Raw genomic sequence first — 25,570 nt, 5'->3', positions numbered from 1 at the left:
ACGGCCATCAGGGATGCTCTGGGCGCCCCTGGGGACACAGCATGGCCAGAGAGCACCTGGCAGTGATGGGTGTTGGGTGCCACAGATCGCTCTGCGCTCTTGCACCCATAGATGGGTGGGGAGGCTGTGTTGTGGTGAGCATGGGGGTGGGCATGGGGGACAAGGGTGTGTGTCCTCTGTCCCACTGCCCCATCTGCACATGGCTGAACAGTAAAACCCTCCGTGTGACCCTTCCCTGCCTCTACCCTTGCGTGGGGGCTGGTGGCCGGTGGCACAGTCCGGGTGTGGGTGGGGATCCAGACTGGCTGATGGCAGGGCTGAGTGAAGGTGCTGAGGGGCTCCCGCTCCATGCAAGGATCCCACATCCCCTTCCCCAGCCCAGGCCTGGGGTCACCCAGTGCAGCTGGGTGCACTGGGACACCCACTCCCACCCCGTGTGCCCTCTCCCTGCACCCACGCCACCCCAGGGCAGACACGCACCCGTAGGCCTGGGGCTGCCGAGTCCCTGTGCACCCAGGCATGATGTCACCCGTTGCCATGGCAATGCTGCTGCATCACTGCGTTGCAGAGCGCCCCAATCCCGGGATTTCCACAGGGGCTGTGTGGTGTGGGCAGCAGGATAGGGCATGGGTAGCCCAGAGGGACTGGGGGGTTTGTGTGTGCTGCTGGGTGTCCCCACATGGGTGGCAGTGGTCCCTGCCCTCAAGGAGGTCCCTGCCCATGCTAGGAATGGGTCTGAACTGCTCAGGGTTGTGGGACCGGTGGGCACAGGATAAGGGCAATGATGGGGCATTAACCAGCACTTGCAGCTGCCACATCCCAGCATCCCACAGAGAGCCAGGTCACACACCGGCCCATCCACACAGCGTGCCGGTGGCATCTGTGACACTCTGGTGTACCCAGTGGCACACAGGTGGTCACCAGGGCACTGTCAGAGCTGGACAGTGCTTGGCACACCAGGAGGATGGCATGGGCTGGGGTTCCTGCCCACAGCTGCGCTTTGGCCTGTTGCACCACCTGCAAGCAAACAGCTCTCATAAGAAATATTCCCAGTGGCTGGAAAATAAACAACTCAGGGGCTGCCGGCTGCTCCCCAGTCCTGGAATGGGGGGCACGGGGTGGGAGACATGGCATAGCCACTACCCTGAGGCTGTGCTCCAGATGGGTGTGTAGTGCTGCTCCCACTCCACTGCCTTCATGCCATCGCTCCTGGGCCTGGCATCGGGCCATCAGCCCCGGGGACACTGTAAGGAGGTGTTCCCTTCCGCCGACCCTGGGCAGGTGATTTGTCACCATCACCCTGGGCATGGTGAGTGGGGACTGACCCTGCAGTGACAGCCTAGTGTGACAGCAGGGGTGCTGCCATGTGACTGGCAGGAGCAGGGGTCCTGCAGGTGGGCACCCTCTGATTCCCGAGGTCACACTCTGACCCCGCTTCTCGCTTTTCTCGTTGCAGAAAGAACTGAGTCTGCCACGTCGAGGAAGAGCGTAAGTCCCTGAGCTGGGCCACCTGGGTCACGGGGTGGGGTGTCATCAGGAGGGACATGCTTGGGGACACAGCACCAGCACCATTGGCAGCAGCAGGGTTGGATGCTGAATGGCACCAGGGCTTGTTGTGCCCAAATCCAAGGTGGCATCATCGTGTTCTCTGGTACCTGATTGTGCATCTGCTGGGGTGTGGTGGGGTGTACTGAGGTACACTGGGGTGTGTTGGGGTGTTCTAATCACTATTGGAGTCTACTGGGGTGTACTGGGGGGTTATTGGGGTGTTCTAAGCAGTATTGGGATGTACTGGGGTATACTGGGGTGTGGTAGGAGGCTGCTGCAAAGCTGCACTGTTTTTTGTGTTGGGGTGTGCTGGAGATGCACTGGAGAAGTACTAGGGCTATACTGGGGCTGCGTTAGGGATGCACTGCGGCCACACCGGGGTGTTAGGGATGCACTGGGGCTGCACTGGGGCTGTATCGGAGCTGTGCTGAGGCTGCGGTGTCTCAGCAGCTGCAGCGCCCTAGCGCATCCCGGAGCGCTCCGGTTCGGGGCCGCTGCTGCACCGGGTGGACCGGGTCGGGTTCGCGAGGGCCCCGGGGCTGCCGAGACATGCCGAGCCGTCCGGAGCCAAGCCGTGCCGTGCTGTGCAGTGCCGAGCCGCGGGGGCGGGCCCGGGCCCGGCGGGCCGAGCCGGGAGCCCCGTCGGGGCCGCCAGTGCCGCCCGCCCGCGGGAGCCGCCCAGCGCTGGGGCAACCGGGGCGGCGGGAGCGGAGTGGGAGCAAAGCGGGGCGGCGGCGGCGGGATGAAGTCGCGGCGGGACAGGCTGAAGATCCTCTCGCTGACCTTGGAGTGAGTCGGAGCCAGGGCAGGGCGCGGCACGCCGGTACCGTTATCGGCCCCGGGGGCGGGCGGCGAGGCCCCGCGGCATCCCCGTCCCCCTGCTTCCCCGACCCGGAGCATCTCCCATCCCCGTCCATTCCCATCCCGCTGCATCCTCGCCCGCGGGCCGCAGCTCCCAACCCTTCCTCCTCCTGCAACCATAGCCGCGCACCCCCGGTGACAGTCCCCGGTGACAGCACCGGGGCTAGACCGAGTGTCTTTCCCCACCGCAGCCTTAGACCCCGCAGCGTCCCTGCTGTCCCCTGCGCTCCCCCTCCAGCTCTGCCTCACTCCCACTGCCTGGCGCCCCTCTAGCCCCGGTTCCCTTCGCTCTTGGCCCCTGTCTCCCCGCGGCCACAGAGGGACCCTCCAGCACCATCCGGCACCCGCTGACGACGCGCCGGCTCGTCTTGCCTTGTAGTTTGTCTTCGAGCAACCAGAGCCCGACGCTGCTGAACCCCTGCAGCCCCTTACTAACCCTGCACCCCTAGAGGTAAGACCTCCCCAAACCCTCCCTGGGCACTGCATCCACCAGCTCCGGGGAATCGGCGGGGAGAGAGGTGAAGATGGGGGCAACAAGGTGTGTCCCCCTCTCTGGGGATGCCCTGGGGGGACCCAGAAGTGTACTGTCTTCTACAGGGCACAGGAGTGATGCGACTGGGGTCTGTTCCCAGCCCTGCACACCCCAAAACCAGCCAAGCTGTGCTGATGGGCTTCATTCTGCTACCAGCTGATCCATTTTGGGGAACCCCAGTGGGAATGTTGTGGCAGTAGCTCAAGCACAGATTCTGAGCATCCCTGTGAGGGGTGAGCACCTCAAAAATGGCCCAGGGCACACAGGGCACTGTGAAGGGAGCAGGGTGGCAGTGGAGAGGGCGCCTGAGAAACCTCCCTCATCAGCTTTTCTGCTCTGCCGTGGGGAAAGATGAGGATGGGGGCTGCTCTGGGGGATGGGTGCCCCCCACCCAAGATGCCACAAGCCCCTGTGGGTGCTGCCAAGACCTTGCGGAGTGTGCCAGCTGTGCTCTGCCCCGGGGACAAGGTGCAGCAGGTGTGCTGGTACTGGCAGTCACACCTAGCCCTGCGCCCCATGGCACCTGCCTGGCACCCACGGGGGACACCGGTGCCTCCATCCATCTGCCAGGGAGAGAGGGATCCAGTGGAGAGCTCTGCTGCTGCTCAGCAATGGGCAGAGCCACCTGCTGTGGGCAGGAAGGCAGGAGCCTGGGTGCTGCCTGTGCTCTGCCTGCACAGGGGGCTCCCTGCCTACTGCCTCCCTCCACTAGTCCTAACTGGCCACCCCTTGCTCCCCAGTGAGTGTGGCATGTGGAAAAACAATGTGGCCATGTGGATGCTCAGCTGAGGCTTTGGGGAGAGAGTTTTTGGGATGTTTGTGATGGGGGTGAGATGGGGACAAGGACAGGCAGTCTGGTGGCACCCTCGGGTGCCTCCATGTACTGGTGTCTCATGGCTGCTGGGCAGGAGGTGAGGGGAAAGGAGCTGCCAGGCTCAGTGCTCCCCTTTTACCATGCTGAAACCTTGCCCAGCCCAGCAGCACTAGGATTTCTGGCTGTGGCACTGGCCCAGTGAGTGTGGCGATGCCATCCCTCACGGCTTGGAAGGTTCCAGTGGCCCTAGTGTGCCACCATGCAGGGGTTTGTCACCGGCACTGAGGAGGATGGGTGTCACTGGGTCTGTGCTGGGGATCTCCCTGACTGAAGGTGAAAAGCTGACGTGGGAGGGAGGTTTGCAAGGTGCTGCCGGTATGCTGCCGGGTGGGTGCCCTCTGAGGAAGCATCCCGTGGGTGGCAGGGTAGTCTCAGGAAGCCCCAGGCTTTGGGGCTGCCCCCGCTGACTTGTGGGGTGATCTTGTGCCCCTCGAATGCATCAGTGGCGGATGCTGCATCTCCATGGTAATCTTGACCTCATTTTGGGGTGCTACCCTTTCTCTATGGTAACTCCGATCCCATTTTGGGGTGCTGCCCCACCCTGCCCTTATTTTGGGGGTGATGCCCCTCCTCCACTACAACCCCAACTCCGTTTTTGAGCGCTGCCTCTTTTCAGCCGTAACCCCCCACCACCACCTCCACTCCTTTTGGGGGTGCTCCCCCCGTCTCCATGGAAACTCCAACCCCGTTTCGGGGCGCTGCACGGTCTCCATGGTAACCCCGTCGCCGCTGGGCGGGAAGGGGCGGGAGGCGGAGGGAGCCCGGCCCCGCTCCCGGCTCCGCTCCCGGCCCCGCTCCGGGCCCCCGGCGCGGCCCCGCGTGGACCCGGGGCCGCCGCTCTCGGTGCCGGTGGAGCCTCTCGGGGCCGGAGGACGCGGCCGGGGCCGCGATGTCAGACCCGAGCTGCTGGGGAGCCGCCCCTCCCGGGTACCGGGGCCAACGGGCGGCCGGAGCCCTCCTCCAGCGCTCCAAGAGGTACCGGCGGCCGCCCCCGGCACCGGGGGTCGCGGGGGGGAGCGGCATCGGGGTGTGTTGTTTGGGGGGGGGGTCTCACCGGGGTGTGCACCGGGGTGCGTGGATTGAGGGGGATTTCACCGGGGTATGCACCGGGGAGCTTGAGGTGGGGGGTCGGCGCGGTCGTGCGTGATTTTGGGAGGGCACGTGTCTTTGCACACGTGGTGGCTGAGTTTGGGGGTCTTTACACCACGAGGCACCCTGGGGATGTGTGTTTTTGAGGGGGTCTGGGTGCACCGGGGGGTGCTGAGATGTGTTGGGTTTGGGGAGGGCTGTGCACCCACGTGTGTGGTTTGGGGGGGTGTCTTAGCACTTAGGGGGCACGTGGGGTGTGTGGTTTGAGGGATCTGTGTGCATCGGGGAGTGCAGCAGGTTGGTTTGGGGGGGGGGACAACAACGTGCATGGGGGATGGGCACTGGATTGTATGACGGGGGGGCTGTGCACCAACATGTGTGGTTTGGAGGGGGCTTAGCATTGGGGAGACACATGTGGGTGCACTGGTTTGAGGGGGCAGTGCCTCGGGGGGTGCACACGGAGGTCTGTGCCTTGGGGGGTGTCTGTGCTCTATGGGGTGCACACAGAAGTGTGTATTTTGGGGGGGAGGCCTGTGCGTGGAGGGGTGCACACCCAGGTGTGTGGTTTGGGGGGCTGTGCACCGTAGGTGCATCTTTTTTGTGGATGCTGTGCACTGAGGGAGCACCCTTGGAACCCTGGGCATGGCAGGTGGGGTGGGCTGTGCATCGGTGAGTGCATTGTTTGGGAGCACAGTGTGGGTTTAGGGTCTCAGGGCATTAGGTGAAGCGCATTTTGGGGTGCTGTGTGCCCATCCTGGGGGTGTGTGCGTTGGGGAAGGGGAGTGTCTTGCATGTACAAGGGGGAAACATCCCTGTGCCCCCTGTGCCAAGGTGGGCACCCGCTGATGGGATGTATCTCGTGTGGCACATGGCCTGAGCCAGGGTGAGGGACCGTAGGGTGCCTGGAGGGGTGGGAAGGAGCCAGAAGTCTGAGAGGGCAAAGGACTCATACTCCCCTTTGGCAGTGGGGCTGGGGCAGTGATGGGGGGGGGCTGCATAAATGGGGTGTAAGGGGGGTCTCCAGCTGCAGTGCCAGGCTTGACCCAGGCTGGCTGGTGGGACATGTCCCCAAGGAAGGGGACAGGAAGTGCAGTGAGCACCCACTGAGCCCCCCAGGCATGGATGGTGGAGGCTGAGACCTCCATCCAGCAGGTTTGGGGGCTGTGTCTGGCCCAGGCGTAAAACCTTCCAGAGGCTTTGTGTAAAAGAAGTGTTTAAGACAGCGTGGAGGCAGAGGAGAGAGATTCCCATTGTGAATGTCTCTCAGTGTTAGTGTGAGCTGGCACAAAGCAACACAGTTGCTTAGCAAATGAATCCATCCCATCCCATTCCGGGAAGGCTCTTGCTTCACCTGGGCTGTGGGAATTGCTGCTGCTGGCACACAAGGATGGGCGAGAAGGACAGTTAATAATTAGAAAAGGCATGGATGGGGTTTTCCAATCTGGGGCGGCTGAGCGGGGAGGGGGGGCTGGGAGAGATGTGTAATTGGAAAGATGATCTAGGCAGTCATCTGTCTCCAGATGAGCATGATGAACCTGTAATTCTCATGAAGGGCAGAGGATTTGCTCTTCTTTCATTGGTATTCCTAGAATCCACGATGAGAACCACTCTGGTCTATTTCATGGTGGACAGAAAGCATATGATGTTATTTAGTGGGATTAAGAGGTTTGAGGGATCCTCACTTCTCAGGGGTGGATGCTGAGGGGGCCGGTGCAGGGCAGGGGAGCTGGTGGTTCCATGGCTGGTGGGGGTCTCCTCTGTGGATGCTGCCCATGGCTGTTCACACCCCGCACGCCGCAGGAGAACTGGCCAGCACACGTAGAGGTACCATTTCCTTCCCACCACCGGGAAAACATGGCACAGGGACATGCAGGGATGCGGCCCAGGGTGCTGAGCAGTTCCTTTAGGCTGTTTTCTTGGAGCGGAGAAAAATAATAAGTCTATACCCAACTTGTTTACCCTGTGATTCCCTTTGAGGATTTGGGATTTGCCCTTGGGAGGTGCCCAGCATGTTGCTTGGTGCTCCAGGCTGGGTTTGTAAGAGCATCCACAGTGCCAGGCTTTTGGGTGGGGTGGGATGAGGGTGCAGAGCAGCTCCACAAAACAATGCCGGGTGCCTGGTGGGGATGTGAGGATGTGGTGGGGTCGTGCATGGCCTGTGCCAGGCAGTGTGTTGCATTTCACCATCCAGACCCTGGTCCCCAGCCTTCCCCATCCCAGCCCCATGCCTGGAGGCAGCGCTGTCACAAGCCATGAGGACAAATGCCACGGAGAAACTTTGGATGCAGCTGCTTGGTTCAGCAGGTTTCACAGTTAAACATGAAATTTATCCTGCTGGAAAGCGATTTTTCCAGGACACAGTGATCCGTGGCACTTCCCCAGATCTCCAGGCACATAAGTGCCATTCGCAGGATGTGGAGGGAAAAACCTCCACAACCAGCAAGGAAGGGAGCAGGGAGCAGTGACACGTGCTCCAGTCACACAGCGGGAGCTGAGCCACCTGCCTCTGCCCTTTGAGACTGTGGCTGCTCCCTTATCACCGCCCAGCCCTGCCCTGCAGCTCCCAACACCCTGCACCCTCTTTGTCCCAAACCGATGGCTTTCTGCCTTGGATTCACTCGCCAGCAGTGCCCCACACCGGACTGGAATCTGGCACATGGTGCTCTACCATCCTGGGAAGTTTTACAGGTTGGATCCTGCAGGAGAGGAGAGGGAACTGCAGCCCCTTTGTGCATGTCCTGATGATGGCCCTTCCTAACCCTCGATATTCCTCAGTGCTGACTCTGTCACCCAACCCCACTTGCCCAGATCCTGGCAGAGCCATTTGCCACTTAGAGACATCAGTGTTTTGCTGTGCAGCTGGATCCTGCTCTTCCCTCAGCGCCAAGAAGGCAGCCTGCGGGAAACCTCCCAGGGAGTGGATCACAGCCCCAAGGCTGCCGGAGCTCAAGGAGCATTTGGACAATGCTCTTAGGAACATGGTGGGATGTGGGGCTGTGCAGGGCCGAGAGTCAGACTTGATGATCCTTGTGGTTCCCTTCCAACTCAGGATATTCTAGGATTCTGTGAAGCTGCCAGGTTCTGCTCCATCTCCTGCCTGTGACTATCCTGGCTGTGCCAGGGCTCGGTGCTGGTGTGGTGCCGATGCAGTGCAGGACATGCCAGTCCCTCCTCACTGGCAGCCTCAGGACAGGTGACACATTGTTTTGCTCCAGACTTTGGGGTCACACTGGCTCTCACACACTTTCCACATCCTTTGAAATAAGTGCTGGATGGCAACAGCAGCGCCACAGCCGAGGCAGCCGAGGCATGAGCAGAGTGGGAGATGCTGACAACGATTTTCCACTCCATTTTTGGTACCAAATGTGCAATTAAGTGATGGAGACAGAGAGGGCAGCAGCCCCAGCTCCTGCCTTCAGGGTTTGGCAGCTCCTCTCTGCCCTGGGGCTTGTTTCTAGCCCGAGGTTTCCGTGCAGTGAAGGATGGGAACCAGCTGCAGATGATGCATCAGGCGAAGGGGGGTTAAAGTGGCGCAAGATGGTTGTGGAGCTGAGGGTGGAGCGCACGGAAACAGGAAACATTGGCCTCGCTCTGTGTCACCGTTACTGGAACTTGCTTCATTAAAGGTTTGTTTTCACTTCCAAAATGAAACTGAGCAAGCAGGAGGAAGTGCCTCGTCCCCTGGGCTGTCCCCTCTGCAAGACACAGACACATGTGCACTCCAGTCCCTGTGGCAGGACAGGCAGGCAAGCAACACCAGAGCTGGCAGCTCTCTGCAGCCCTCCTGGTTCCTGAGCCTCTGCCTCTGCCACTGCGGTGGTGGGGCACGGCTGCTCACACTGCCTCGGTTTCCCATCCAAGGATGTGGGTTGTTGCTGCCCTGGGGTGGGTGCTGGGCTGTGAGTTTGCAGCTGTAGTGAGTTTCAAGCCTGCGTTAAAGTGAGAAAATCAAAGGCAGAGGGCAGGAGTAGGGTTAGATTGGATATTAGGAAAAAATTCCTAATTCTTACTTCCATCCTGTGAGGGTGGTGAGGCCCTGGCACAGGTTGCCCAGAGAAGCTGTGGCTGCCCCATCATTGGAAGTGTCCAAGGTCAGGTTGGACAGGGCTTGGAGCAACCTGGTTTAGTGGAAGGTGTCCCTGCCCATGGCTGGGGTTGGAATGAGACGAGCTTTAAGGTCTCTTCCATCCCAAACCATTCTGAGATTCTGGATTCTAGGAAGGGGTGAATGGATAGAAGGGGAGGTTTCTACCTCCTCCCTTCAGCATCTCACTCAGCCCAGGTGCTGAACAGGAGTCTCCAAGCCCTCTAAAGGCACCTGCAGCTCCAGGTGAGCTCAGGGCAGTCATGGGGGTTGTGTCCTGGAGGGACACCAGACACCCTCATCCTGGGTGCAGGGAGGTGCAAAGGAGGGTGCAGCCAGCAGAGAAGGGTTTTGGGGGCCCCAACCAGCCACCCTGTTTGCTGACTTGGCTGAGACCTTCAGATTGAGCAGAAAAGCTGAGGCTCCTGGTTTGAACCCCACTAAGAGCACAGCAAGAGGAGCCGTGCAGGGGGGAGCTGCCAGGGGGAGGTGAGAGGTGCTGGGTGCCATGTGTGGACTCTGACCACATGTGTAGAGCTCTGACCATGCCTTGCTGGTGTTGGCTGCTCACTGGTGCCTTGCTCATTCACCTGGAGGGACAACCTGTTGTGAAATACTGTCCTTTACACCCTGGATGCTGTGCATGTGCCATTCCTATCTGGTTTTGGGATGCATGGAGAATCCCTTGCTCAGAGTTCATCCTCTCAGTGTTGTGGGTGTATCTGGCCGTGGTGTGATGTTAAATGATGTCCTTTAATTAGCAGCATCTCTGTGAGTTCCTGTTCCCAGACTGGTGAGGAAACTTGATGTCTTTGCAGCCTGAGGAAGCGGAACTAGAGGAAGGGGAAGGTTGTCCTCGTGCTTGAGCTTCTGCTCCGTGCCATGGATATCTGCACTTCCTTCTTGTCAGACTGAAAGAGAACTTAATGAGCCCCATTTCAAATGGGGCTGAAATGTGGGAGTGGGGTGTGACAGGTAGTGGAGCCGCAGCTCCCCTTGGGAATTTTCAATGAGACTGAGCCACTTCTTGCAAGGCAGCCTTGGGCTCAGGGCTTGGGGACGGGCTGAAAAGAAAAAACGAAATTCCTGCAAGTGTTAAATCCTGTGAGCTGGGGAGGGTGGGAGTGGAGGTGGGGATACAAAGAACCAGTGCTTGTGGATGTGGCCTTTCGGGGATGCTCTGCGGATGCTGGGATGTGGTGCCAGGATGGGAGTTTTGGAGTGTTTGAGCTGTCACCCGGTGCTGGCGCTTCTTTTCACCTTGTGCTGGCACATGTGGCTTCCTCCTGCCTGCCCAGGGCATCACAAACACCTGGAGATCCCACAAAATCTGAGGGGGTCGGGGGCCAACTGTCCCCTCCACTGTGACATGGGGACCACCAAGTGTAGGGAGGTTTATAGGATTGGGGGTAATTTTCAATGCAATGGAGCAGGTCAGGTTGTGGCCACTTGGCATTTCTCTCTTCCTCCTTTTACCATCCCTTTTTTCTGTTCCTGCCCTCGGGCTGTTGCCAAGGGCTGCTGCCTCTGCCCTCCCCAGCAAGCCAACACCAGAAGTGGGACCTTGATGAGGTGGTTCATTGTTAAAAATAACCCTGTTGGCCCATCTCCAGCAGCAGCTGAACCTGGGGATGGATCTTTCCTGCAGTGGGAGATCCATAACAGCAGTTGTGTTCTGTGGCACGGGGTACCATGTACAAGCAGATCCTTACATCCCTGAGCCCAGACAGCTCTGCTTCCCCAAGTTACTTCCCTCTTTTTCTTCTCTAGTTGCCGAAGCAGCCATAGGAAGAGCTAGTGGTGGGCACCCCTCTCCGACCCTCTCACGGCCTCTCTCCCCCCCTCTCCGTGCCAACAGGTAAGGGATGTCCCAGTGGGGGGTTGAGCATCTCCCAAAATCACTCGAATATTTTAGAGGAGTGGTGGGGGAACCTTCTCTTCTGCAGCCTCTTATTAGAACCAGCGGGACTGGCTCCTGGCTGCAGGTGCCTTTTCCAAGAGGGAATAGTTTGGGAAGTGATTTACCCTCTCTTTCCCCCGAGGAGCAGCATGTAGCATCACACTGGGGTGGGTTTTGGGGTGATTTTCCCTGTTTCTCCCTGCAGCTGGGAGCAGCCCCTTGGACAGTCCACGCAACTTCTCTGCAGCACCTCCATCAACTTCCCCTTCGCTCGGAGGGTGAGCTCCCAACCCTATTCCCAGGCCAGTAATGTTCACTAATAAATACCGTCTACCAACTGAGACTGTTCAGTTGATCTCAAAGTGATTTGGTTTGCTTCTATTTTTGCTTTTTTTCTGCCTAATTTCTGGTCTGGTGGTGTTTGCTCTGCTGTGATTGGTTCCTCCCTCCATGCCAGCCATGCTCCTCGGACTGACAGGTGAGTACCCAGGATGGGCAGGGTATGCATTTTGGGGAGGTGTCTGCTCCACGTCATCACAGCTCTTCTTTTTGAAGTGTTCAGGGCCAAGTTGGATGGGGCTTGGAGCACGCTGGTTTAGTGGAAGGTGTCCCTGCCCATTGCAATGGAGTTGAAATTGAATGGTCTTTAAAGTCCCTTCCACTCCAAAACAATCTAGGACTCTCTGATTCTTTGTTGCATCCCTAGATGGGAGATTTTGCCCCAGGACTGGGCTGTCTGCAGCTCTGGGAGCAGAAACATCCCTGTTCCCATCACACCATCCCCAGCCACGTGCTCAGCCCTGACTCGGACCTGCTCCAAGCACTCCTTATGGATGCTCAGCAGATGGCCCTGGATGGATGCTCATCCAGGTCCCTGCAGAGGCACATCTTGCTGCATTCCCTCTCCAGCCCACACCGCTCCAGATGCAGCCACCAAAATCCTGTTGAAGCAATTAATTAATTGCACACATGGAGGCTGATTTTAACCCATCGATCGTCACATGGAAAAATGCTGGAGGCTCATGGATTGTTTGCACAACTTGTAACAGAGTGAAAAAACCAGACAGCAGGCGGGGGTCAGGAGTTTGAGAGTGCCATCAGTGAGGGGACTGAGGTTGGTGTGGGAGCCAGATCCAGCACCCTGCCAGCTCCTGGAGTCCTTGACCCCACACGGGAAGCAGCAGCGGGAGGTGAAGGGCCTCGACTTGACCTGGATGTTCCCTATCATTAGAAACATGTCCAAGAGGAAGCACTCGCTTACGTATGAGCGGTTGCCTTCCTGTTTATAACTAGGCTCTGCTCTGTGGCGCCTGTTGTCTCAGGATGAGTCTTTGGGAATCCCGGATTCTCACCAAGAAAACTCCCAACAGGCTGAATTTTGCTCTAATTAAAAATCAAACGCTGGCAGGATTTTGGTTTTTTTTTTACCTACCTGAAGTGGATTTTGAGCCACCCCAGTGCTGTCCCTTTGCAGGGACCCTGCCCACTGTCACTGTGCTCACAGACACCTGTGTGCCAAGGTTGCAGAACAGCCCCCCTCACCTGCAAACCCCTTATTTCACCTGATTTCAGTTCCTTCTGAAAAGAGGCTTCAGGACTTTATTACTCAAACCTGATCCTCTTCCCCATCTTTTTGCTCTGATGTTATTGATTTGCATTTAGATGTTGGGTTTTGCCCTGTTATGTGATTGTCATGTTTGCACTCGCAGGACTGATGGCAGAAGGTGGTCACTGGCTTCGTTACCCTCCTCTGGCTATGGGACCAACACCCCCAGCTCCACAGTCTCGGTAACATTTGCTTTCTCAAGGCAGTAGATGATAAGAACCTAAAACCCCTTGATTTTTGGTGAAATGCCTCCTGAGAGCCCCATGGTGCCAGTTCCTAGGCAGCCTCCCAGTTCCTAGAGGACTGTGTGCTTTAGCTGCATCATGCTTCCCAAATGAGCTTTTAAGAAAGTCATAGGGCTTGGCTAAGGGCTCACAGCCATCCCTGAGGGTCACAGTGTCCCTGGGCTTACAGCCTCCCTAGGGTTACAGTGACCCTGCGGAGTTAAAGCATGCCTGGGAATTATGGTATCCCTTGGCTTTACAGCATCCCAGAGTTACAGCACCCCCAAGGTTACAGCGTCCCTGGGGTTACATTATCCCTGGGAGTTACAGTGTCCTTGGATTACAACATTCCTGGGATTACAGCATCCCTGGGGTTACAGCATCCCTGAGTGTCACGGGTCCAGGGTGCACTGGACATATCCTGACCACGCAGTGGAATGGCCAGGCAGGAGCTGCCTGGGATGCTGCAGGTACAGGGGATGGGGCTCACTGGAGCCAGACTGGGTGATAGAGTGGGGGAATTGGGTTGGGATTGGGCAGTGCAGACCTCCCTGAGTTGTCTCTCCATACTTCACATTCTGAGCACAGACCATGCTACCCATCAGTATTTCCAACCTCCTAAGAGGCTCCAAGGAATAATTTCCTCGTGGGCTTTCTGATTTCAAAACAAAAACCACTGGGAAGCATGGATCCATCTCCTGATCTCCTACATCTCTCTCTCTTCCCAGTCATCTTCATCCTCCCAGGAGCGCCTGCACCAGCTGCCGTACCAGCCCACCCCGACGAGCTGCATTTCCTTTCTAAGCATTTCCGCAGTTCAGAAAGTGTCATGGACGAGGAGGGCCGGCACTCGCCCTGCCTGCGCCCACGATCCAGGAGCCTCAGGTACAACACCCGCTCTGGGAAGGCACCCATGGGCTGCCAGGATGGTGCATGGGGTGCTGGCACATCCAGCACATCCTCTGAGCTGTTCCTGGCGTGTCCTGGTCCTGCTAAGCCTGTCCCAAGGTGTTGACCCCCATTTGGGTTTTCCCTTTGCAGGGAAGTGGAAGAACTGTGGCCTGCGGTTGTAGGTGTCTCATGCCTGGAAATATTCAAGGTCAGGTTGGACAGGGCTCTGAGCAACCTTGTCTAGTGGAAGGTTGTCCCTGCCCATGGCGGGGTTGAACTAGATGAGCTTTAAAGGTCCCTTCCAACCCAAACTGTTCCATGATCCTTGGGGTTTAAAGCAACCCCAGGCATTACAGCATCCTGGGGGTTACAGTGTCCTTGGGTTACAGCATCCCTGGGGGTCTACGCACCTCTGGGACTTTTACAGCATCCCCGGGAGTTCCAGTGTCCTTGGGATTACAGCATCCCTAGGGGATGCTCCATGGGCATTAAGATCTGGTTCTCAGCATCTTCCTTGGTTATTGGGACATGACATTGCTCTCCTGGCAGCAGACAGACCTGAGAGAGAGGTTTCCTGGGGCTGAAGCTGGAGAAAGTGGGATTTGTTGTTAGTTTGCAGCCTCTTGCTCAATTGTCTGAATGGTTTTGGTGGTGAGGAGGGGAATGCCAAGCAGAAGCCCAAGGGGTGGCTGTCCTTGCCACCACTCAATACAGTCTGACCTGCTGGTAAAAGGTTTTAAAACTCCATTCCTGGGCTTGCACCAGGAAACATCACCTTGTTTGCTGGGGTTGGCCTTTGCCTCTGCAAAAAAACCACAAGGAATGCAGGTGAATGGCATTTGTGGGCTGAGAGAGGAAAACTTTGGGGAGAGGATCAAGGCAGTGGCTGTAGCCTGGTGTGACCCACCCTACAGGCATGCTGAGGTCCACACTGGTTCTCCACGACCTATAAAATGAACCCCCACATTTCAACTGTCCAGCACCAGACTGTTTTGCTTTTGCAGGGGATGTTTGGTTTAAATCCTCTTTTCCTTGTGAAAGAACCTCCATCCCTCTTCGCACCAAAGGCAGTGCCACAGTCTGCATGTTGCCAGCTGAAATTTCATTACACTCAGATTAATTATCTGCCAGGGTTTTGTAGGTGGTGAGGTTTTCACCAAGGATGTGCTAGCTCTTGGTTGGCACAGCAAAGGCTGAGCTGGGGTTGGGCTGGGGCTGGCAGTGAGTGGCCTAGGTCTGGTTCTAATCCCCACATTTATTATTTTATAGTGGTTAGTGAGTTGCCGGCAGTTTCTGCTGCTTGCTTTGCATAACGGGATCACCAGGAAGGGGCTGGGAGTCGCAGTGTTAGGTGAGGGTAGGAGAAAAGCCATGTTTAATGAAGTGTCCACCACAGGGTTTGGTTGGGGTTTTTTTTGCTGGTGAGCTGGAAAAAGGGCAACAACGGCAAGAAATCGTGGGATCTGGAGGAAGGAAACGACGAGCTTGTTCTTCAAAGTCAAGTGGAAAATCCAGCCTTTCAGCTCTAGATTTTCAAGTGACTTGTGTTTGGAGACCTGGGTTTGCAGGAGGTTGACCTTCCATGGACCACATCCCAGGGACTCCAGATCCATGTGCAGTGGGAGGGATGCTGCTGGAAGTGCTGGCCCAAGGCTGATGGTTCTGTTGGGATGAGCTTTAACCACTTGGAATCAAGAGTTAGGAGGAGGGAACAAATTGCTCTCCAGGGGTAGTAGTAGCTATGTGCACAGATGTAAATGACTTGAACCTCACAACACAACTGGTTTCTTCCCTCTGCAGCCCTGGACGGACGAGTGGAACGTTTGATAATGAGGTTGTGATGATGAACCACGTCTATAAGGAGAGGTTCCCCAAGGTAACTGCCAGGACTTGAGGGGGATGGGCACATTAGTCCCTCCATGGCGTCCTGACAGCATCTTCTCCAGAACAGCTTCTCCTCTGTGCTGGAGTATGGAATGCATGGGTAGATACTTGGGGCTGTTGAGGACACTGGAGGCATAATGAGCTGGGGATGCAGGGACCTGTGGGTCTGCCTCATCACACAGGCAGGAAGAGATCTCTGGAGACTTTGGTGGAGGCTGCTGGAAGCTAGCTCCCAGGTGAAGCCATGATGTGCTTGTGGATATTGGAGCTGCAGGAAGTGGTAGGATGAGATCCTGGCTGGCCAAACCCAGTGCAGGAGGTGGTAGGATGAGATCTTGGCTGTCCAAACTCAATACAGTAAGTGGCAGTGTGAGATCCTGGCTGGCCAAATTCAATACAGAAGATGGTAGGACAAGATCCTGGCTGGCCAAAACCAACACAAGAGGTGGTAGGATCAGATCCTGGTTGTCCAAGCCCAGTGCAGGAGGCAGTAGAAAGAGATCCCAGCTGGTCAAACCCAGTGTAGGAGGTGGTAGAGTGAGATTCCAGCTGGCCAAACCCAGTGCAGGAGGAGGTAGGATGAGATCCTGGCTGGCCAAATCCAATGCACAGCATGGCTACATGTGTTCCCAGGCATCACCATCCATTCCTTGCAGGCCACAGCCCAGATGGAAGAGCGTCTGCAGGACACCATCACCAACTTCTCCTCGAGCAGCACTCTGCCCCTGGCAGATGGAGTGCTGGGCTTCATCCACCACCAGATCATTGAGCTGGCCCGTGACTGCCTGGCCAAGTCCCAGGGAGCTCTCATCACCTCCCGTTACTTCATGGAGCTGCAGGAGAAACTCGAGAAGATGCTGCGAGATGTGAGTACGGGGGCAGTTCCTTGCCTGGTGCCACCTCCTGATGCCACCAATACACCCCCGGCTTCTGTCCCCCTCTCTGGCAGGCTCAGGAGCGTTCGGAGAGTGAGGAGGTGAAGTCATCGACCAGCTGGTGAGGAAGCTGCTAATCATCATCTCCCGTCCTGCTCGACTACTGGAATGCCTGGTAAGACATGAATTTGTCTTGTGTTTCATGGTCTGGAGAGGAGCCCAAAGCCTCCAAGGTGCCCCATCCCCTGGAAGTGTTCAAGGCCAGGTTGAGACGGGGCTTGGAGCAACTTGGTCTAGTGGAAAGTGTCCTTGCCTATGGCAGCAGGGTAGAATGGGATGAGCTTTAAGGTCTCTTCCGACCCAAATCATTCTGTAGTTTTCAGGGTTTTGGGTTTTTTTGGCTGATGTGCTGAATTTCTGAAGCACTCGCCTTAGTGCTCTGCTTCCTTCAGCTGGATGGAGTCATCCTGCAGTGTGCTGTTGATGTGCTCTCCTTTGTTTTCCCTCCAACTCATGGGCTACATTGTTTTTCCATCACTCTTGACATGGGGAATTATGGGGGAATGATGCATCCAGGGGGAACGATATATCCAGGTGTATCCCCAATTGTATCCCCAATTACAGGGTCTCCTGCAAGGCCTAGAGAAAAGTTTTAATCTTGCAAAATCTCTCTCCTCAACTGTGCTTGGTTTTCCCCATGCAGGAGTTTGACCCAGAGGAGGTTTTACCATCTCCTGGAAGCTGCAGAAGGACATGCCAAAGTTGGCCAGGGAATTAAGACTGATATTCCCCGATACAATCATCAGCCACTGGGGCTCGTCAAGGACCCACTGGAGGGTAAGGAAACACTTGGGTTGGTGGCCCTGAGGTCTGCAGTGAGCTGTAGCCTCCCAGTTTGACCACTGAATGGGCACTGGGAGATGGCAGGGGGACCTGGAAGGCTGCGCTGGTATCATGGCAGGGGGGTCACAGAAGGATCAGGATGATGTCCACGTCCTCCTGGCCAGCCCCACATCTCTCATTATTGCTTCCAACGCGTTCAGCAAAGCAGATTAAGCTCGAAAACACTTAATCCATGGCCTGGGGGGGAACCATAATCCCCAGAGAATGCAGGAATGACTATCAAAAAAAGAATTATATAATGTTTAACCTTGTGTTGAACTCTTAACGTCATGACCTGGATTTTCTCCATACAATGGCTCGAGCAGAGCACGTGGCTAAATCCCGCAGGATCTCTGAGTTTGGAAGGGGAGTGGCTGAGGAGAGGGTAGATTTTGGTGGGGGTCTTGAGTATGAAGAAAATGAGAACCATCCCTGTCACCTGCAGAAATGGGCCCAGCTGGATCACTTTGACAGTGGGAACACCATCACGCCAGAGAACGATGATGCCTGTGAGGTGAGCATGGTCCAATGTCTGTGTCCCCACCTGTGCCTCAGCTTCTTCCTGCCTCACGCCACATCAGAGCTCCTTGCAGCAGCTCCTCTACTGTCCTAGACTGGGATATGTTAATTTCGGTTGTCCCCAAGGGTGACTGATGGATTCAAGGGAATATCTCATAGTCCCTCATCTGGCTTCTTGGGTGGACAGAGCTCTTGATCTGCATCTCAGGCTTCTGGTTTGGGGTTTGTGGCTGGAGAGGGCTCTGGCAGCAAGAAGCACTTAGAGGTGATAATGGTGCTGGGTGAATTCCTGCCTGCAATCACAGCTCCAGAACATTGGGAAACATTAAAAACCTTCTGTGTCTTCTTCAGAGCCAGCCTTCAGTCACTGTTCCACGGAGGAAACCCTGCGAGGGGGACTTTGAGACCATCAAGCTGATCAGCAACGGGGCTTATGGGTGAGTTGGGAAGTTCCTATCACTTGTCTCCACCCATAAACCACTCCAAAGTCCTCCCTGTCCAAGCTCTATGGTCTGTGTGGTCAGTCCTGGTTGATGTGTTTTGAGGTGCAACGGTTTCACTGTCTCCAGGGCTGTGTACCTGGTGAGGCACAGGGAGACACGGCAGCGCTTTGCCTTGAAGAAAATCAACAAGCAGAACCTTATCCTGAGGAAACCAGATCCAGCATGTGTTTGGGAGAGGGACATCCTCACCTTTGCAGAGAACCCCTTTGTGGTCAGCATGTTCTGTTCCTTTGAGACGAAGCGACACCTCTGCATGGTGATGGAGTACGTGGAAGGTGAGAAGGGGGCTGGACGGTGCAGTGAGGAGGGGAGGATATCAATGTCTGAGCATGGAGGAGACCACCTGGACACCTCTTGCCCTGCTTTGCTCCAGGGAGCAGAGGGAAGCACCAGAAGATGCTTTTTGTGACCCTGAGTTTCACCTTGATGAGGGTTGGTGGCCGTGGTCACCTAGAAGAGCATTGTTGCCCCATACCTGGGGATCAGCTGCTCTGAGGAGGGATGTGAGGGTCTGACTGGAAGCCTGCTGGGCCTGCTGACCTTCCTGCCTTCTCTGAGCCCCTCCGGTGTGCCTACAGGGGGGGATTGTGCCACGTTGCTGAAGAAACATGGGCCCACTGCCTGTTGACATGGCGAAGATGTACTTTGCCGAGACCGTCCTTGCATTGGAGTATCTCCACAACTACGGCATCGTCCACCGGGACCTCAAACCTGACAAGTGAGGACATGGGTCAGGTCTGAGCAAGGGTGGGGTTGGGTTTGGATGGGCAAGAGAAAGCCAAGAGGATAGGGCAGAATGAGGTAATGGAGTTTGGTGCCCAAAGTCCTAGTTCTGTGCTGTCGCCCCAGGACCAGAGGTCCTGGGGTGCAGCTGGTCCTCCTCAGGTCTCCCCAGGAGCAAACAGCAGCATTGTGGGTTGTCTGTCTTCTCCTGCAGTTTGCTCATCACCTCCATGGGCCACATAAAGCTGACAGACTTCGGTCTGTCAAAGATCGGCCTGATGAACATGACCACGAACCTCTACGAGGGACACATGGAGAAGGACACTCGGGAGTTCATGGACAAGCAGGTACGAGATCCTGCTCCACTTGGCTTGACCTGCCATCACTGGGGTGGCCTCGGGACTTGTTGCAAAGGCCAGTGCAGAGGTGTCAGGCACTGCTTCCCATGTAGGTGTGTGGCACCCCGGAGTACATTGCCCCCGAAGTCATCCTCATCCAGGGCTACGGGAAGCCCGTGGACTGGTGGGCCATGGGCATCATCCTCTACGAGTTCCTGGTGGGCTGCGTCCCCTTCTTCGGAGACACCCCCGAGGAGCTCTTTGGCCAGGTCATCAGTGGTGAGTCTCAGTGGCAAGTTTGCTCCTTGGCTTGCTCTTCCCAGCAGCTGTGGCTTGTCCTTAACATATGGGAGCTTCATTCCTTCATGATATATTGTGTGAACCATGAGGGGGTTCCTCAAGCTTTGATTTCCCACTTGGGAGGATGCTTTACCTGCTGTGGTTCTTAGGGGACCTTTCCTGTTGCCCAGAAGTGTCCAAACCCTTCCAGCCACTCCAAACTCTTTCTCCTTTTTCCTCGCAGATGAAATTATGTGGCCAGAAGGGGACGAGGCTCTTCCTGCAGATGCCCAGGACCTGATCACACGGTTGCTGAGACAGTGTCCCCTTGAGCGCTTGGGCACTGGTACGTGTGGCGGCCCCCGTGTAGCACTCAGGGGGTGACCTGGCCCCCCAGTTCTGATCGAGCTTGGGCGGTGTTGAATCCAAAATGTGTCCTGCCACGTTGAGGGTGCTCAGAGGTCTCCTGCTCAAGGTTCACCTCAGGAAGGCTGCACAGGGCTCCAGTCCATCCTTCCTATGCCATTTGCTCTGCATGGAGGAGAGATTGTGCCACTTGGAATGGGAGCGGGAGCATCCTGGATCCTACTCTGTACCCCTGATGTGGGTTTCTCTGCCTGGCAGGAGGTGCACATGAGGTGAAACACCACTCCTTCTTCCTCCATCTGGACTGGAATGGGCTGCTGCGGCAGAAGGCTGAGTTCATCCCCCAGCTGGAGTCAGAGGATGACACCAGCTACTTTGATAGTGAGGCCAAATCTATTCCCTTCGCCCTGCTGCCAATCCATTATTCCTGCTGCACTTCAGATGCTCCTGTGGTAGATGAGAATCTCCTGGGTGAAGCTGGCCCCTTTACAACCAAAGCCACAGAACAGATGGAATCCTCATTCCAGGCTGCTCACCCTTACTAACTTTCTCCCCCAAAACTCCCCTGGGATTTGGGGACTGGGCTGTCACCCCATGCGTGTAGGTCCCACTTGGCAGAATGTAGGTGTTGCAGGCAGGGTGGCAGCCCTGCCCACTCTGGCTCTTGCTTCCAGCTCGTTCCGAGAGGTATCACCACTTGGATTCAGAAGATGAGGAAAACTAACGATGAGGAATCATCGGTGGAGATTGGGCAGTTCTCCTCCTGCTCCCACCGCTTCAGCAAGGTGCTCCAGTCCCTCCTCTCTGGCATCCAAAACACTTGGCACTGCAGCCAGTGCGATTGTGCTGAGCATCAGTGTTTTGGCTGACACTGAATCACCTGGATTCCCAGATTTCTGCTCCTTGCTGACAGCTCCTCTCCTCCTCAGGTGTACAGCAGCTCGGAATTCCTGGCGGTCAACTCCAACCTTAGCCTCTCGTCCTCTGACCGGAGTCACAGCGATGAGAAAGAGGAACGATGGGACAGGCACTCAGGAGATGAGGACAAGAGCAGGCCAGCAGGCACCGAGCCCCGGTGCGTGGTGAGGGGGAGATGGCGTGGGCTGGTGCGGGCTTCTCTTGGTGCCAAGGGTTTGTGCCAACATTGAGAGTTTTGTGCTGGGACCAAGGATTTGTGCTGGTGGTTGGGGTTTGTGCTGCTGCCAAGGATTTGTGTGAGAGTGTGCAGAGGGGTCAGTGGGAGTGTCTGGGTGCTGAGGATCTTGGTGCCATCCTCCTCACCCATCTTTGGTAGTCCTGAGCCCTCCTGCTCTTGCCACGCAGGCTCCGCTCCTGGACGTCCTGCAGCTCCACGCCATACACTCCCCCGGCACGAGCGGAGCCGCAGCCCCACTGGCTGCCCAGTACCCTCAGCCTGGACACTATGCCCAAGTTTGCCTTCCTCCTCAGAGGATGAGAGCCCCTGTGTTGGCATCCACCAAGCCAGAGAGACCCAAGTTTGTGGTGGGAGACCCCGAGGTGGGGACCAGCGGTGTGGTGAAGCAGTCGGCGTTATCCGGTGCGTAGGCTGTGGGCACCGGTGTGGGATACTCCAGGGTCACCCGGGGTTCTGCATGGCGTGGAGTGGCTTTTTCCGCATCCCCAAACTCTCTCTCCTCCCCTCTGTGCAGCTGATCTTGCCAACCTCAACCGCATCCGCCTCCGGAGCAACAGCACCGGCACCAAAACTCGACTCCTCGGAGCCTGGAGCCGAGCGGGGGCCGTCGGCTGAGCACCCAGAAGGATGTGCCGGAGAGGCAAAGAGCCTCGCTGGGCAGCCGTGTCCCAAATCTGCCTCCGTCTCAGCCTTGTCCCTTATCATCACATCAGGTCTGTGTGCTCCCTGGTTTATCCTGGATAGTGGCTGTTGCATGGTTTTTCCCAGGCTGAGCTGGCTTCTCCCACTTGCAGATGACTTCGGTGGTGGTGCCTTGATGAGCCCCCATCTCCCCTCACTCCCTCTCATCCAACCCCTCTTCCCGTGACTCCTCCCCAAGCCGGGACTCATCCCTCGTCATCGCCAGCCTGCGGCCGCCCATCATCATCCACAGCTCGGGAAAGAAGTACGGCTCACCCGCGGGCCATCCGCGTCTACATGGGCGACAGCGATGCTTACACCGTGCACCACATGGTCTGGGTACGTGTGGAGAGGCACTGGTGGTGCCAGCATGGCATTTCCACTGGGAAAACCCCAGGAGGAAACTTGCATATGAATAAAATGCTTATCTTCTGATGGCAGAGCGTGGAAGAGGGGAGCCCCGCGCAGGAGGCAGGGTTGAGAGCGGGAGATCTCATCACACATGTGAACGGAGAGTCTGTGCTGGGTTTGGTTCACCGAGATGTTGTGGAGCTGCTGCTCAAGGTGAGTGTCCAGAGCTGCTCTGCTCTCCTGGAACTGGGATATCAATTCAGCAGCTCCCTGGCATTGCCTCCGCCGGCTGGATCTGGTGGCAGGAGCTGGTTCAGATCCGCTCCTGCAGTGATTCGTTTTCCATCCCTCAGAGCGGGAATAAAGTGGCCCTGCGCACCACAGCCCTGGAGAACACCTCCATCAAAATAGGGCCCGCAAGGAAAAACAGCTCCAAGACGAGGATGGCGCGGAGGAGTAAGAAGAGCAGAAAAAGGGATGGCCAGGAGAGGTGGGTAGAACTGGGGTAGGATAAGATGGATAAAAGTTTGACCTGGTGTGTGCCATACCATGGGGATGCTCTGGATATGCCATACTGAGGTGTTCAGTGGGATCTGGTCCTGCCAGCTCTGGGTCGGATGCTCTGGATCTGCCATACTGGGTTCTGGTCCTACTGGCACCAGGTCAGCAGACTTGGAGCCGCCAGCTTTAAGGAGAAGCCAGGATTATTCTTGTCTCCTGCAGTAGGAGAAAATCCCTCTTTAAGAAGATCTCCAAGGCAGGTCGTCAGTCTGCACACCAGCCGCAGCTTCTCCTCTGGCCTCCACCACTCGCTGTCCTCCAGCGAGAGCCTTCCAGAGTCCCCCACGCATAGCCTGTCCCCAGGTCCCACAACACCCTGCCGGAGCCCTGCTCCCGACCTGCCCTCAGGTACCTCAACCACGGCGAGGGAGGATGTTGGCGAGGGGCAGGGTGGGATGCTGTGTGTCCCTCCATCCCTACAGTGACCTGTTTCTCTTTGTGTGGCAGACGCTGTGTCCCCGCAGAGCACCTCTCCCTCCTCCAGCACCCCAACGTCGCCCGCCGGCCACGTGCGCCCCAGCTCCCTACACGGGTTGGCCCCCAAACTGGGCGGGCAGCGCTACAAAGTGGGACGTCGCAAATCCACCAGCAGCATCCCCCCCTCACCCCTTGCCTGCACCCCTTCCTCCTCCCAGCGCCCGCCTTCCCCCCAGCGCTCCCCGTCTCCACTCCCTGGGTACCCCAAAACCCCCCACTCCTTCCAGGGCAAGACCTTGTCGCCCCCACCATTGTCCGGCAGAGCTCCCGCCCCCGCAGCGGCTGACTGCCCCCGCTCCCCACTCCTCAAGCGTGTCCAGTCGGCTGAGGAAGATCGTCACCATCCTGGCCGAGAAGAAAAACCTGCAGCGGGCCGCAAGCTGGGGCTGGAGATGTCCCCAATGGACAGGGAGGCCATTGGGGAGGGAGAAGCGCTGCCCTACCCAGGGGAGCACGGTTATCACCTCACCAGCTCCCGGCTTGGGGAGAGGCCCGACCGGGACCAGGAGATGGTGGTTCATGCGGCGCCTGAACCTCTCTGAGCGCAGGGACTCCTCAAGAAGCAAGAGGCAGTTCAAGAAGTGAGTTTTGACGAGCCGGAGACGGTGCCAGGAGGCGAAGATGGTGGGAAGAGTGAAGATGGGTCGGGCACAACTCTGCAGGGCGGCAGCACAGCCGGTGCGGAGCCGCAGCCGAAGCTGAAGCCCAGCCCGGTGCCACAGATCGCGGTGCAGGGCTCTGAGAGTGACGAACAGGAGCCAGCGGTGTCCGAGTGGGAATGCCAGGGCTCCTACCCCATTGGCAGTGCCAAGCAGCCAGACGGCAGCATCCCCCTGCCGTGGTGGAACGGGTGTGAGCACCGGGACTGTGGCTCCCAGCAGTGCCAGAACTCTGGGGAGGGATCAGTGGGCCACTGGGAAGCACCGGCACGGGGCCAGGAGCTGGCAGGGGCTCACATCCCAGCGCCCTAGGGTGGCACACGGAGCAGGGCCAAGCACACATGAGCCCCACGCTGGCACCAGGGGTGGTTCAGGCTCCCTGTGGCATCCCACCACCTCCCTGAAAACTCCGTCCCATGCAGCATATCCATGAGAGAAGCATCCCCAGAGCCACTCTGGACGTCGGCACTGGCCGGGCACTTCTCCTCCCTGTGAAGGCTTTTTGTACTCCCTGAGAGATGCTCATATTTTTATAGAGACACAGGAGCTTTCCCGGTGGTGGTGTTTCTCCCGGCTGGGCCCCACCCTCTGTGTACAGAAGGACTCGATGCAAATATTCCTTAATTAATTTATTACTTTTTATAAGCTAAATGGGCAGTGCAGGACTGTCACAGGGTCCAACCCAGCTCTGAGAGTCCCAGCCTTTTCCGTGTGTCTCCCAGCTTCCAGATGGATGGCACACTGTTTTCTAACCTTGCAAAGACCCCACTCACTTTTCCCTACTTTCTAACTTTGGTTTTATCTAGAAACACCCCAAATGTCCTAAGAAACACAAATTCTAACATTTAAAATTAAAACAAAACCCCAAACCTACAGTAACATCTCCCAAACACTGGCGCTCTGGGCTGGGATGCAGAGGGGGGATTTTATTTGCATGTGGATCAGCAGATGATGAACATATGGGTCATTTTATAAGTGTATAGTGGATGTAAAGGGTTTGATTATTTTATTGGAACCTTTTGGAGCCACCAGGCTCCATTGGCCCTTCCAGGGATAGAAAAAGAGAGACATTGCCACAGGGTCAGCAACTGGATGTGAATATTAATGGGATTTTTAGGGCCAGTTTTTGCTCTTTCTCTGTCCCCAAATCCTGTGGTGTTGGTTGGTCAGTGCATAGACACCCAAAAAAATCCCAACTTCTGCTTTTTTTTTTTAAACAAAACCTCCCCAAGCCAGTGAGCACCTGTAATTTGGGAATTTTACCCCCTTGTTCCCCCCTTGTTGTTCTATTTGACAAACTACAGCTCAGCCCAGCATTTCTCCCCCATTTCTACCATTTCCTAGGATATAAATGTTCCCATTTGTTAATGCATGTTCTGGCTCTCCCCCCACCAGGCATCACCATGGCCCTGGTGGGTTTTTGGGCTGCGTGTTGGGGTTATTTTGTGCACGTGTGGTTTGTACCAGGCTCCGTATCCTGCTTCTCCCGTTAAACTGGTGCCGTTAACCCCCCCAAAAATGAGCCGGCAGAGCTGCTCCGTGTTTCCTTTGCTTCTTTCCTCCACTGTCTGCGTGAAGGTCTCGGGAAGGCAGCGGGGTTTTGGGAACACGCCAGGCACCCCCTCCCCATGGGAAGGGGGGTTTGGCTGTGCACCAGATACGGTGGGAAAAGGAATTTTTAATGGGAAATGTCTCAAAAGCCAAGGG

At 56.8% G+C, this 25,570-nt stretch overlaps 1 protein-coding gene across 1 annotated transcript; it reads left to right on the top strand.

Annotated features, from left to right (window-relative positions):
- Positions 1-4,704: 4,704 nt before the first annotated feature.
- MAST3 (microtubule associated serine/threonine kinase 3) lies at positions 4,705-25,402 on the top strand. Its single transcript, XM_032711703.1, is given in 44 exon segments — positions 4,705-4,790; positions 10,759-10,782; positions 10,784-10,826; positions 10,828-10,846; positions 11,094-11,129; positions 11,132-11,162; positions 11,343-11,366; positions 12,598-12,676; positions 13,447-13,492; positions 13,495-13,603; positions 15,410-15,485; positions 16,150-16,359; positions 16,443-16,473; positions 16,476-16,543; positions 17,072-17,089; positions 17,091-17,205; positions 17,577-17,764; positions 18,121-18,206; positions 18,339-18,547; positions 18,851-18,876; positions 18,878-18,990; positions 19,210-19,342; positions 19,447-19,612; positions 19,857-19,958; positions 20,237-20,359; positions 20,653-20,696; positions 20,698-20,763; positions 20,908-21,053; positions 21,302-21,419; positions 21,421-21,447; positions 21,449-21,536; positions 21,649-21,699; positions 21,702-21,797; positions 21,800-21,847; positions 21,929-21,957; positions 21,959-22,092; positions 22,094-22,154; positions 22,257-22,379; positions 22,520-22,656; positions 22,893-22,923; positions 22,925-23,075; positions 23,175-23,722; positions 23,724-23,757; positions 23,760-25,402. Coding segments are annotated over 44 exon segments (4,509 nt in total). The 3' UTR covers positions 24,176-25,402.
- The last annotated feature ends 168 nt before the right edge of the window (positions 25,403-25,570 follow it).

This window comes from Chiroxiphia lanceolata, chromosome 27 (assembly GCF_009829145.1).
Source record: "Chiroxiphia lanceolata isolate bChiLan1 chromosome 27, bChiLan1.pri, whole genome shotgun sequence".
Taxonomy (NCBI): domain Eukaryota; kingdom Metazoa; phylum Chordata; class Aves; order Passeriformes; family Pipridae; genus Chiroxiphia; species Chiroxiphia lanceolata.
The sequence above is the reverse complement of the archived record's forward strand: the minus strand, read 5'-3'. Positions and strand labels throughout refer to the sequence as shown.